The sequence below is a fragment of the Pagrus major genome, chromosome 20 (assembly GCF_040436345.1).
Source record: "Pagrus major chromosome 20, Pma_NU_1.0".
NCBI lineage: Eukaryota > Metazoa > Chordata > Actinopteri > Spariformes > Sparidae > Pagrus > Pagrus major.
In genome coordinates, this window is record NC_133234.1 from 27,544,151 (window position 1) to 27,556,443 (window position 12,293).

The 12,293-nt window shown below is 47.1% G+C and overlaps 1 protein-coding gene across 1 annotated transcript in view; it reads right to left on the reverse strand.

Annotated features, from left to right (window-relative positions):
• Window positions 1-4: 4 nt before the first annotated feature.
• LOC141016019 (rho GTPase-activating protein SYDE1) overlaps window positions 5-12,293 on the reverse strand; it is an 18,662-nt gene continuing 6,373 nt past the window's right edge. Inside the window, exons 2-14 of the mRNA XM_073490258.1 lie at window positions 9,413-9,696; window positions 7,480-7,960; window positions 7,057-7,398; window positions 5,780-5,975; window positions 5,475-5,638; window positions 5,304-5,402; window positions 5,072-5,160; window positions 4,260-4,397; window positions 4,022-4,148; window positions 3,762-3,937; window positions 1,925-2,183; window positions 1,524-1,811; window positions 5-1,437 (exon numbers count right to left, since the gene is read on the reverse strand). Coding sequence (XP_073346359.1) covers window positions 1,247-1,437; window positions 1,524-1,811; window positions 1,925-2,183; window positions 3,762-3,937; window positions 4,022-4,148; window positions 4,260-4,397; window positions 5,072-5,160; window positions 5,304-5,402; window positions 5,475-5,638; window positions 5,780-5,975; window positions 7,057-7,398; window positions 7,480-7,960; window positions 9,413-9,696 — 2,834 coding nt within the window. The 3' untranslated portion in view covers window positions 5-1,246. The remainder of the gene's footprint in view (window positions 1,438-1,523; window positions 1,812-1,924; window positions 2,184-3,761; window positions 3,938-4,021; window positions 4,149-4,259; window positions 4,398-5,071; window positions 5,161-5,303; window positions 5,403-5,474; window positions 5,639-5,779; window positions 5,976-7,056; window positions 7,399-7,479; window positions 7,961-9,412; window positions 9,697-12,293) is intronic.

Sequence of the window (12,293 nt, forward strand, 5' to 3'; positions counted from 1 at the left end):
CAACAACAATAATAATAATGTGTTTAATAGTTGGTCAGGTTATAAGACGTACAGACTGTGGTCTGTTCCAACAGGAACTGTGCTTCAACACTTTGGTTACATCATCTGCATAGAAACATCGTCATCATCAATAAAAAACAGAAGTGCTTATTGAAGTTGTGCAAAACAAAATAATACTGTCAAAAAACAACAACAACAAACAATAAACATATTAAAACAACAACATCAACACTGAATATGGCATCAACTCCTTCACACACTCATCACAGTGAGAAACTCTGTACCGTGAAAATACTGTCGACCTGCTGGAGACCACATCGCTCTGCTGATCCACCTCGACACAGATTCTTAAAGGGGGGTGACAAAAACCTGCAGGACTGACAGAAAACTACAGATCCCACAGAGACCTGAAGGAAACTTGTAGGGGGATGAAGCAGGAGAGCGACGAGTTCAACAGTTTGTTCTCTTCAACTAAAAGTTTCAACAAGTGAAATTATGGCTTCAACAGTGCAAACAGCCCCAATACTGTCCAACAGGATCCAGCAGGACCCGACAGGATCCAGCAGGACCCACCCTGATACCCAGAACAACAACATCAGTTCACTTCTGTGACTTCAGAGGGTCTTTAAAACAGCTGTACATCAACAATAATAATAATAATAATAATAATAATAATAATAATAACGTTCTGAGGAGGTTTTCACTCGTCTATCTTTGGATCAGACAATAAATTAATCTGGTTGTTGTCATTATTTTGGCAGAGCGTCAGACTGACAGATCGTCAGCAGTCAGGAATCATCCAGAGACGCTACGAGAACCGAATCCATCTCGTTCATATGTTTCAGTTCTCATATTTACGGGATTTGAACTTTTTATTCCTCACTAAAGTTTTCTCGTCTTTCTTTGATGTCTTCAGACGACAGAAACGTTCCTGTTGTTCCTGAAAGTCTCTCAGTTTGAGATCAGAGGAGGTCAGAGGTCAAACTAACAGCTGATCTGAGGTCTGTTTCAGACATAAGAGCTGTGTGATTAAGACTGCAGAGGAACCTTTGAGCGAACAAACATAACTTTATTTACAATTTAGACTCAATTCTTCTGAATCTGAGCGTAAAGTTTTCAACCTGATTGAAGTCAAATTAAATTCAGACTCAAAATTCAAGTTCAGACTGTGAAACAAATGTTTCCTCTTCTTCCTCCTCTTCCTCCCCCTTCTCTTCTTCCTCCTCCTCCTCCTTCTCCTCCTCCTCTACAGACAGATGTTGATCTGTTTGGCCAGCTCTCGGTCCAGGTCGTGGATCAGAGTATCAAAGTCCTTCAGACTGAGTCGACAGTTGAACGGAGCGTCAAAGTCCATGAACTCGTCCACGTACAAACCTCCTCCTCCTGCAGACGACCACGCCTCCTTTTTCTCCTCCTCCTCCTCTTCATCTCCGCTGCCTGAAACAACATGGAGGAGTGAGAAGGACAGGAGGCCACGTCTATAATCATGCAGGACAGATTAAAGCGTGGTAGTGTGTGTTTACCTCCGTCACTTTCACTTCCTGCCACCTCGTCGTAGTCGGCGTCCTGTCCTGACAGGAGGTCTCGTCCACAGATGCTCCAGTCTCCGGCATACCGGTTGATCGGCGGCGGGCTGTCCAGCCGGCCCAGTCCTCCTCGACCCCGACGTGACACCACCACCTCCTCCTCTGGGTTCTGGGGCAGAGCCAATCGCAGCGCAGGATGCCGTGGCTGCTGTTGGCTCAGGGGGAGAGAGGTAAGGGTGGGGGAGACATCGATGTGGTCCTCTGCTGGGACTCGATGGGTCGGTACTGAGGAACAAGACATGAACAGCAAGATGATAGACCTGTTAAAGGTAAGGCACTTACCATGGCAGCACAAGAATGTGAGAGTGGGTGGAGCTTGTGGTTAACGCCTGTCTCACCTGGCCACAGCTGCAGCAGGTAGTGCAGCGCCTCGATGTGTCGTTTGAAATCCACCGCACTTGCAATCTCTTCACCATGACCCAGCCCCTTTGCTCCTCCTCTTCCTCCCCTCCCTCCTCCTCCCGCCCTCCATGCCTCCTGCGTCGGGGTGAGGAGCACCGGGCCGAAGCAGACGGCGAGGTTCTGATGCGTCATCCGGTTGGACGAGCTGAAGGATGCCACCAGGCTGAGGTGGTCCAGCAGCAGAGACAGGGTGGCCTGAAGACAGCGAGAAGACGGAAGTAAACCCTCCATCCACAGGAGGGCGACACTGACTCAATACAAAGATGTGATTTATGAGATGTGTGTTGTCTGAAAATTTGTTCCAATGTTTTCAACAAGCGGAGATTCGCCTGCACAAACACCTCTAGAGGTCAGGGAGGTCACCTGCTGGTCAGTCTGAACAATCACACACGCAACTGTCGTTACAAGGAGGTGAGAGATGCTAAACGGCTCACCCCCACTCTACAAACGACTTACAAATGGCCAATGACCTGAACGGGTTCTACTGCCGCTTTGACAAACAATGGGTCAGGCCTGTCACCATCCCTCGGGATCCAAATCAAGTCACCCAGACCCACGGCCCCTCCCCCCCACCCCAACAGAGGCCCTGGCCTCACCACAACTGCCCACTTCAGAGGCACCCCCCCCTCCTCCCCCACCACAATCACGGCTCTCTTCATACAGGAGAGAGACGTTAACAGAGTTTTCAAGAAACAGAACCCCCGCAAAGCAGCCGGACCGGACTCTGTCTCTCCCTCCATCCTGAAGCACTGTGCTGACCAGCTGTCTCCAGTGTTCACAGACATTTTTAACACCTCATTGGAGACATGTCACGTACCAGCCTGCTTCAAGACCTCCACCATCATCCCTGTTCCAAAACAACCTCTGTGGTGATGAAGTCCTCTGAGCGCCTTGTTTTGACCCACCTCAAAACCATCACAGACCCACTCCTAGACCCCCTGCAGTTTGCCTACAGAGCCAACAGATCTGTGGATGATGCAGTAAACATGGCCCTCCACTTCATCCTCCAACACCTGGACTCAGCAGGAACCTATGCCAGGATCCTGTTTGTGGATTTTAGCTCTGCCTTCAACACCTCCAGCTCTGCTGCAGGAAAAGCTCTCCCAGCTGTATGTACCAAACTCCACCTGCAGGTGGATAACTAACTTCCTGTCTGACAGGAAGCAGTATGTGAAGCTGGTGAAACACGTCTCTGACTCCCGGACCATCAGCACCGGCTCCCCTCAAGGCTGTGTCCTCTCCCCTCTACTCTTCTCCCTGTACACAAACAGCTGCACCGCCAGTCACCAGTCGGTCAAGCTCCTAAAGTTTGCGGACAGCACCACCCTCATTGGGCTCATCTCTGGTGGTGATGAGTCCACCTACAGGCGGGAGATTGACCACCTGGTGTCCTGGTGCGGACAAAACAGCTTGGAGCTAAATGCAAACGACAATACAAACGAGTTGGAGCTTGTTCACTCGATAAATTATTCCTGTTGCTTTGGAATCATCCTTATTTTTTCCTGATTCAGTTTGATATGTTGTCTCTTCTTAAAACCTGCTGTCTGATGGTTCTGCGTGAACACTCAGGCTGGTCCGGTCATACTGTGAACAGCAGCTGCATAATTTCAATAAAAAACATCAAAAATGTGATGACAGAATAACAGCAGCACCTCATTAAAATATAGTTGTGTTACTAGCGGGCTGTTGTGTAGTTCTGCGTTCCAGAATGAAAACCTGGTCCAGAGTTTATGTCTGTGTGTTATTTAATTGGACTGTATTTGCAGTAGTTACCCTCTCTGGAGGCGGCAGACAGGACAGCAGCTCCACGGTGCTCTGGGCCAGCAGAGGATCAGGGGCTGCAGGTGGTGCAGATGGAGGTCTCAGTGTCATGGCCTCCCTGACGACCTCGTACAGAGTCCTGGTGATGAGCTGAGACGGCAGCTCCCGCAGGTAGTCCTTCAGGATACCTGAGAACACACAGGTACAGTCATCGGGGCGGAGTCTCAGCAGCTACAGTCAGGTGTGAGTCACTCAGGTGTGTCCTGACCGACCTGTGATGACGTTGATGTCGGGGTAGAGGTCCTCACTGAGACACACGGCCGAGCTGTTCCTCTCAAACCAATCCCTGAGCTCCTTCTTCACCGCCGCAGAACCACACAGTCGGTACAGACCCACCACCTCACACATACACACAACAGCTGTGTTATTGATCTGTATTATTAATTATATTATTGATTCCTACCTGAAGCTGAACATGTAAATATAATGAACATCTGTCAATATTTATACCTTCAGTCCTCTGCGTTCGATCTCTGCCACACACTTCTGGATCAGCAGAGGGATCGGAGCTGCACATCCTTCTTTCTCCACCAGGTGGTGCAGTTCAACCCCGAACACATTAGCAGGCACTGAGCTGTCACTGCTGGACTGTTGGGAGGAAGAAACACAGTTCAGCTGCCTTCTCACTGAGCATTAGTACTCTCATACTGTAGTACGTCATAGTACTGCAGTAGTTCTGTGAGTAATGTGTGTGAGCAGAGTGTGTGGATGTAAATCATGTCATGTGATCACTGAGAGGAGACGAGTGTGAAAGTGAAGGCTGTACATGTGTAAGCAGTGATGGAATGTAACTAAGTACATTTACTCAAATACTGTACTTTCTTCTTTCTTCTACTTTATACTTCCACTACACTCATAACTAAAGTTATCAATTTAGTTACTAGTTACTTTACAGATTACATGCTGCATCAGAGACAAATATGTGTATAATTCACTGGTACTTGATACTTAAGCACATTTAATATCAAATACTTTAAGACTTTTACTCAAGTACTGTTTGTATGGGTGACTTTCACTTTTACCAAAGTAATGTTTTAACACTGTGTCTTTCCTTTTACTCTTTCAGGTACTTGTTACATCTCTGAGTGAGTCTGTAACGTCACAGACTGATGACGTTTAATCTGAGTTACTTTTTATTTAGTTTTCTGGTTCTTTTACTTTACTCTGCAATGTTAGCAGTATTACAGTGTATTGTTGTGTATTGTTGTGTATTACTGTGTATTGTTGTGTATTGTTGTGTATTGTTGTGTATTGTTGTGTACCTGTGTGTCCCAGCTCTCCTGCAGGGACAGTTTGACGTACAGAAGTCCTCGGGGCTCTAGCTTCACACACAGCTGCTGACTTCGACTCCCTGACAGACAGACAGAAGAAGAGCAGCTGCTCGCTCTGACCTCACTAACATCATTTAGAGAAGTACTGTGGTGTAATGGACCTTTAAAATAAAGTACTGTGGTGTAATGGACCTTTAAAATAAAGTACTGTGGTGTAATGGACCTTTAAAGAGTGGGGGGATGGAGACTCCGCCCAGACAGCAGACTCTGTTCCTGGTTGGAGCAGCTGACGTCTGATCCGTTCCTGGTCTCGATCCTGTGGCTGCAGAGACACATCAGAGTCAGTTCTGGTTCAGGAACATTAGCAGAAATGGGTCACAGACGGCAGCAGTACCTGGTGTTAGCACCACGATGCGCAGCTGCCGCGCTCGCTCCAGCTCCAGGTGGAAGGCGTGGTTTAAGGAGAGGGCGGAGCCTCGCAGCGTCAGGAGGGCGGTCCTCGCTCTCGTCACCCCATCAATCTGGATGGCCAGGAAGACCTCCTTACTGCCCTCGGACCTGAGAGGACAGAACAGACCGGAACCAGAACATCAAAAGGTGAGTTCAGCTGTCAGCAGGTCATCTGTCTTGTATTCATCTAGTTGTATTCAGGAAAAGTGTCCAATCAGTAGCGAGTATCAGCTGCAGGTGTTCTGTTACCTGCTGGTCTTCATCTCCTCCAGGCCCATCAGGTGGACAGTCAGTAGCCCCGTCACCCGCTGGCTGCACCGCTGTGGGTCGGAGCTCACGTACAGTCGGAAGGAACTGACGTCACACGCCGTTTCCTGGGAAGTCGTAGGGGGAGGGGCTTGTTGCCGCGGCAGCAGCTCAGGAGAGTCTCCATCGCTGAGGTAACCTACAAAAAGAAACATTTCTTTGATGGATGAAGGTGAGCAGGTTCAGGACTCACGTGAATCAGATGATTCTCTAAACTCAGTGGTTTAATTTGATTCTGTGTGAAACGACTTCACCTCAGGGAAGATCTTACAGCTGCTTCCTCGACTCGTTATGTTTTTGTGTTTTCTCCCTAAAAACTTGGTATTTCACCTGGATGTCGAGCTCTGTGACCGTCTCAGCCCGTCAACATTTCACCTCGTCTGTGTGTGTGTGGAAGGTGAGTTTCTGCCTTGTACAACCGTGTCGGTGGTTTTAGGAGACGTTTCAGGATGGTCGGCCTTTAGTTGACGAAGTATAAAAGTACTCAGTAATTCAGTAGTCTGAAATAATTCGCTGTCTGACTGGACATCCACCGTGAGTCCTGCGTGAAAGTTAAGTTTTGTTTTATGTCTGTTTATCATTAGACTTCATGGATTAATGTTTTCAGGTAATTAAAGAAATACTTCCAATTTCCAGCCACAGTTAGGTTGGTTTAGGAGATAAAAATACTCATCTACACGATCAGTAAATGAAATGTAGCCTGAAAAACACTGAGGATAATGTAATAAACTTGCTTTAGAAAAGGTCACAACATCTTTTTAAATAAAAAACTAAACCTCTGAGGTTCAGAGCTCAGAGTAAAAAACATCAAATACCGACTGATGTTTTTTAAACATTCTGTTAATTTCATCCGTTCTCTGACAAAACAACTTTAAATGAGCCATGAGAGGTTTCACACTTCAGGTTCTCCTCAATCCAATGATGTCTGACACCTGACTGAACTAAATAAATACAGGAGAGTTCTTGGTCTTTGAAGGTTAATAGTGGACTGAATATGTCCGATTTTCATGCTTAATGTCTCCAAACATTGTCTCTGGATTTTATCTGGATAGAAGTCACAAAATGACTGTTGGAAATGTTGCTTAAAAGTCTTTAACACCACAGAGAAATCTATCCTTCATACTTGGCGACATAAGACTAAAAACCTTGTGATATAGACCACACAGTTGTTGTGTTGTGTTATAAACATGTTGACAAGATGTTGTCATCATGTCGTTTACCTCCTTTACTGGCAGAACGACCTCTCGACGTGCGCCGCAGCGGTCTGGCTGGAGGGGCGGAGCTATCCAGGTGATATCTGCTGATCACATTCTGGTTGGACAAGGCTGACGACGATGCTGCATTCTTACTGGTTGACTCATCCCCGCCCCCTCTGTTGTCGTTTCCCTGGCGATGGGCACGGGAGGAGGAGCGGAGGCTGAGTTTGCGGCGCAGCTCAGGAAGTTTCTTCATCTTGAGGGAGAGTTTCCTCACTGTACCAGGAGACCTCAACCTGTCAATCACGCTGCCAGACACGCCCCCTTTCTTCTGGGAGGCGGGGCTAGAGTCTGACGGAGGATATTCTGAGGGAGAGACACAAACACTTAACGCTTTGAAAAAGCGTGTATGTAAGAGAATCAGGTGGAGCCTGGAGGTCGTCTTACCTGTGTTTTCTGTTGTGATGTCATCGATAAGGTGGCTGACACTTGGATTGGCGCCCTCCAGTGGATCTCCCAGCTCTGCTCTGGTGTCTCCTGGACCCGCCCTCTTTGTTGCTCCTCCCTCCTCCCTCTCGTCCCTCCTCCTCCATATCTCCTCCTCCCTATGTGGACCTCCTGCATCCTCCTCCTCAGGGATCGGGTTATACCAGATGTTGTTGCCACTCTCCTCCTGCAACCTGCAGGCCTCGTCTGAAGCCTGGGTCTTTCCTGAAGACAACACCCAGGCTCGGCTGCTGCGATCCAGGCTCTGCAGGTAGGCACGCTGGGCAGACTTGGTGCTGATGGAGGTGGTGGGGACATCAGGAGATCCCCCTGATGGCTGGGGGGCTTCCTGGTGGACTGTTGTTGAAGTGACGGGAACACAGGACGTGCTGGTCATATCCCGGGCCAGACTGACGCACATCCTGTCGCCACACTGCTCCGTCTGTGAAGAGAACATAAAGTGGGAGTGAAAGTACTGAAAGGATGGGTCAAACACCAGAAGCAAAACTAGAAGGACAGGCTATGGTTTTAAGACGAGGGATCAAACTACCATGAGGAGAGGGTTTAGTCCATCTGCCAGGAGAAAACAAGAAGAAGAAGCTACAAGGGGCACAACCAGAGAGAACAACCAGAAGCAGATCCAGAAGGAAAGATCAAACTAACACAAAACATCAAGAAGGACGGGCCGAAATATGAAACGGAAAGAGTGGTCCATCCACCAGGGGAAAAACGAGTTCAAACTACCTGCGTCAAACTACAACAACCAAAACGAGAAGGAGGGACTGAACCAGTGGGACAAGAATAAAGAAGAAAGGGTCAAACCACGAAACTTCAAACCACCAACAGCAAAACAACAAGAAGGAGGGATTAAACTACTAGAAGCAGGTCTGAAATGAAAGGTCAAACTACCACGGGTACATCAGGAAAGAAGGGCCGAATTAAGAACCAGAAGGTTTATTTACCAGGAGCTAAACAAAGGTGTTTAAACTACTTGAAGTAGAAGAAGAAGAATGAGGGGTCAAACTACCAAGAGCAAAACAAGAAAGAGGAGGCAAGCTACAAGGGGTACAACAAGAAGGAGGTATTGATCTACCAGATGCAGGTATAGGAGGAGAGTTCAAACATCTATGGGCACTTCAAGAAGGAAGGGCCAACATAAGAATCAGAAGTATGGGTCGATCTACCAGGAGCATAACAAGGAGGAGTTTAAACTCCCAGAAAAAGGACAAGAATAAGAGGTCAAACTACCATGAGAAGGTTGAGTCCATCTGCCAGGAGTAAAACAAGAAGAGGTCAGACTACAAGAAGAACAGAGCAGAACAAGAAAGAGGGGCTCAAGAGAAACAAGAAGCAGGAATTGAACTACGTCAACCTACCAAGAGCAAAACAAGATGTATGGCTAAAACTACCAGGAGCAGAACATGAAGGAACGGTCAAAGTACTTAAAAGAGGGCTCAGACTACCAGAACAAAAACAAGACAGAAGGATGAAACTACCAGGTGACTGACAAGAAGAATGGGTTGATCACCAGGAGAAGATCAAGAACACAAGATCAAACTAAAAAGACAAAACAGGGGGGATTAAACCTCAGGGAGCAGGATGAGGAGTGGGTCAAACTACCAGCAAGAAAACAAAAATGAAGGCTCAAACTACCAGGAATGGGCCAAGAGGGGACAGACATCAGACATCTCTGGACTTTAGGGATGGGGATCAAGAACCAGTTCCAGATGAAAACTTATTCCTTCAGAATCAAATGCCTCCGAGTTGATCAATTCCTTTCATCACTGAACAACACTCAAAGAATTGGACCATCCAGAACGGCAATAAAGTCTTTTTTCCGTCCAGCTGGACTGACGTGACACATAATCAAACTTCCAATCCAGCCATCTCGTACCTTTTCCTGTGCTAGCCTCTGACTCCACGCCTGCCCAGATGCATCCTGGGACGTCCCTGATGCTCGCTCCCGGTCAGAGGTTCTGGTGTGGGTGGAGCTTGAGGGCAGGGTGGTGGGTGGAGCTGCAGAGCCCTGTCGTGCCCACGACTGTTTCTTAGCAACTGTGATGTGGTTGTGTGGTGGTGAGGGGGGGTCAGGGTCTGCTGCTGTTCTGGTAGTCGTCATCGATGGTGATGAAGGTGAAGAAGAAGTCTGGAGGGCAGTGTCAGGCTTCACTGGAACATCTGCAGGACACACACACACACACACACACACACACACACACACACACACACACACACAGCTGTTATTAGCATCTCATGGGTGGATTAAAGTCTGCATTTGGTGTTAAGAAATCTGAGGAGCGAGCAGGAATTCAGTGGTGAGTTATTTTGTGGTTCTTGGTTCGTGTCTCACTCTTCTGGTTTCTGTGTGTCCAGACTGATGAGTGTTACTGATTGAAAAGCTCTGCTACAAAACAGAAAATACAAAATGATTCTCTTTATGTCACTGAGTGTTTCGACCTGCAGACGACTGGCAGAAGAAAAGCCTCTCACAGTTAAAACTCTGCTTTACTGTGTCCACTCTTCTGATCATCTTTATTGATGATGTCATTATTCCTCTGATATGGTGACTTGGTGCCAAACTGTTGATTTGCCTAAAAACACGTTGATTCAAAAGTGTTAATGTTCCTCTTACGTTGAAACACAAACAGCTGCAGGAATCAGAGCGACTTACAACTGAACTTCATATCATGATTCATGATCAGATATGGTTCAGCACATGATCGTGCCGCTCTGTAGAGGAGGCCGTCTCAGGCCTTTCTGCACCGTTCTGTTGTTATTGATCTTCTATGATCACATCAGCTGTTTCTGGTGAAACAAACTGGAAAATCTAAAGCAGAACTTCATCAGTTATAACCACAGTTTCTCTCTCACGTCCTGAACATCTGGATTCCTCTCTTCCAGCTCTCTGCTTCCTGTGTGTGTGTGTGTGATCCTCGTGACACGCAGTGTGCACAGTATCTGACCGAGCTGCATGAATAAACCCTCTGTGTGTGTGTGTGTGTGTGTGTGTGTGTGTGTGTGTGTGTGCGTGTGTGCGTGCGTGTGTGTGTGTTTGTATATGATGCCACAGAAGCTGTTTGTTGGTTTGAGATCATCTTACAGTATCCTGCTCTCTGATTAGCTGGCAGGTGTCTGCTTAAACCAATCACAGGTCAGGGCAACAGTTTAACCTGTCTTCAAATCAAAGCGGCATTACCATAGCAACAGGACTGACGCTTCACGCTCAGGTGCTGATTAACTCACTCAAAGACCCTTGAACATCTTAAAGGAGCTCAACGACCTCATCAAAGACATCTGGAAGTTTGTTCTGATCCAATGACACCTCACAAGCAGCTGGACTCTCTTCCAGGACCCTGGAACCTTCTCAAGGTCCCATGAAACCACTTAAAGAGCTTCTCAAGGACTATGGCAATTGTCTAGTAAACTCAGGACAACTGTAAGAATTTCAGGATGCCACCACTTCAAAAACCTCCAAGGACCTCTGGAGCTTCCTAAACCACCTCAGTGACCTCTTCAAGGATCACAGAGACCTCTGGAACTTTCTCAGACCCCTCTCAGAGCATTGAGACTTTACCTCAGTGAAGGTTCAAGTCAACAGTTTAACAGTTTTTGTACAGTACTGATGCTTCAGGTTCTGTTAGAGAACTTCCTAAAGGACCCCTGCAACCTTTGCAAGAACCTGTAAAACTCTTCAAGGACTTCTGACCTTCTCAAGTACCATTTGAGCTCTGTTAAGCTACCCTTGAATCTCTTCAAAGAGTGCTGGAAAGGCCTTAAAGGCCTCTGGTACATTCTCCAGGAGCTTTGGAATCTCTTCAAGGATCTGTAGATAGACTCTTTCTTGACATCAGCCGATCTGCTCTGACAGTGAAGGTTTGATTTCATTAAATCTGCATGAATTGATTTTGTTGTTACATATTAGCATGTTATAAAGTAATGGATGCTAACATGTTAGCTGGCTACTTCCACGTCCAGCAGCCACAGAGCAACAGTGTTGATAATTAGTCATGAGGTTCCTCAGGGGTCGGTTCTCTGTTCTTTGTATTTCTAACTTTTAAATCTGCATTAACTTATTTCTTTGTCCACTCGGGGGCAGCAGAGAGATGTGAAAACATCTTGCTCAGTGAAGTTCGTCCAGTTGTCATGGAGACAGGTTGAATTTGAAGGTTAAGACTTTTCTTGTCAAACTTGTGATTCAACATGTTCGCGAAAAGTTGTTTGTTTCCACATCAGTTGCAGATCGACACAAACACTGATTTGGATTTAGTTGAGGCTCAGTCTCTCTTCACGCCCCCTCTGGTCTTTGAGTTAAAGGGTCAGTGGTTGAAATCTGACAAACCTTCAACACCCTCATACGTCATCAGTAGTCGTCGATGGCGTGGTGTGTTAGGATCGGACCTAAGTCCAGTCTTCTCTCTCTTTTAGCTCCGTGTTTGGTCTCCACCTCCTCCTGAGGGAGTTATCTGTCTCTGTAGCCGCTAAATGCTCCACTGTGTTCACCAGCTCGTCTCCTGTCCGTCTGATTGGGTACCGGACCAGACAGGAAGTGATACTCCCCAGAGGTCGGCCTCCACTTCCTGTCATCTGAATGAAGCCAAACAGGACCTGATGAGAGGAGTGTGTGTGTGTGAGTGTGTGAGTGTGTGTGTGTGTGTGTGTTTGTGTGGTGTGTGTGTGTGTGTGTGTGTGTGTGTGAGTGTGTGTGTGTGAGTGTGTGTGTGTGTGTGCTAATATTAAAACATCTGTTGCACATTTTCAGAAGCCTGAGAAATGCT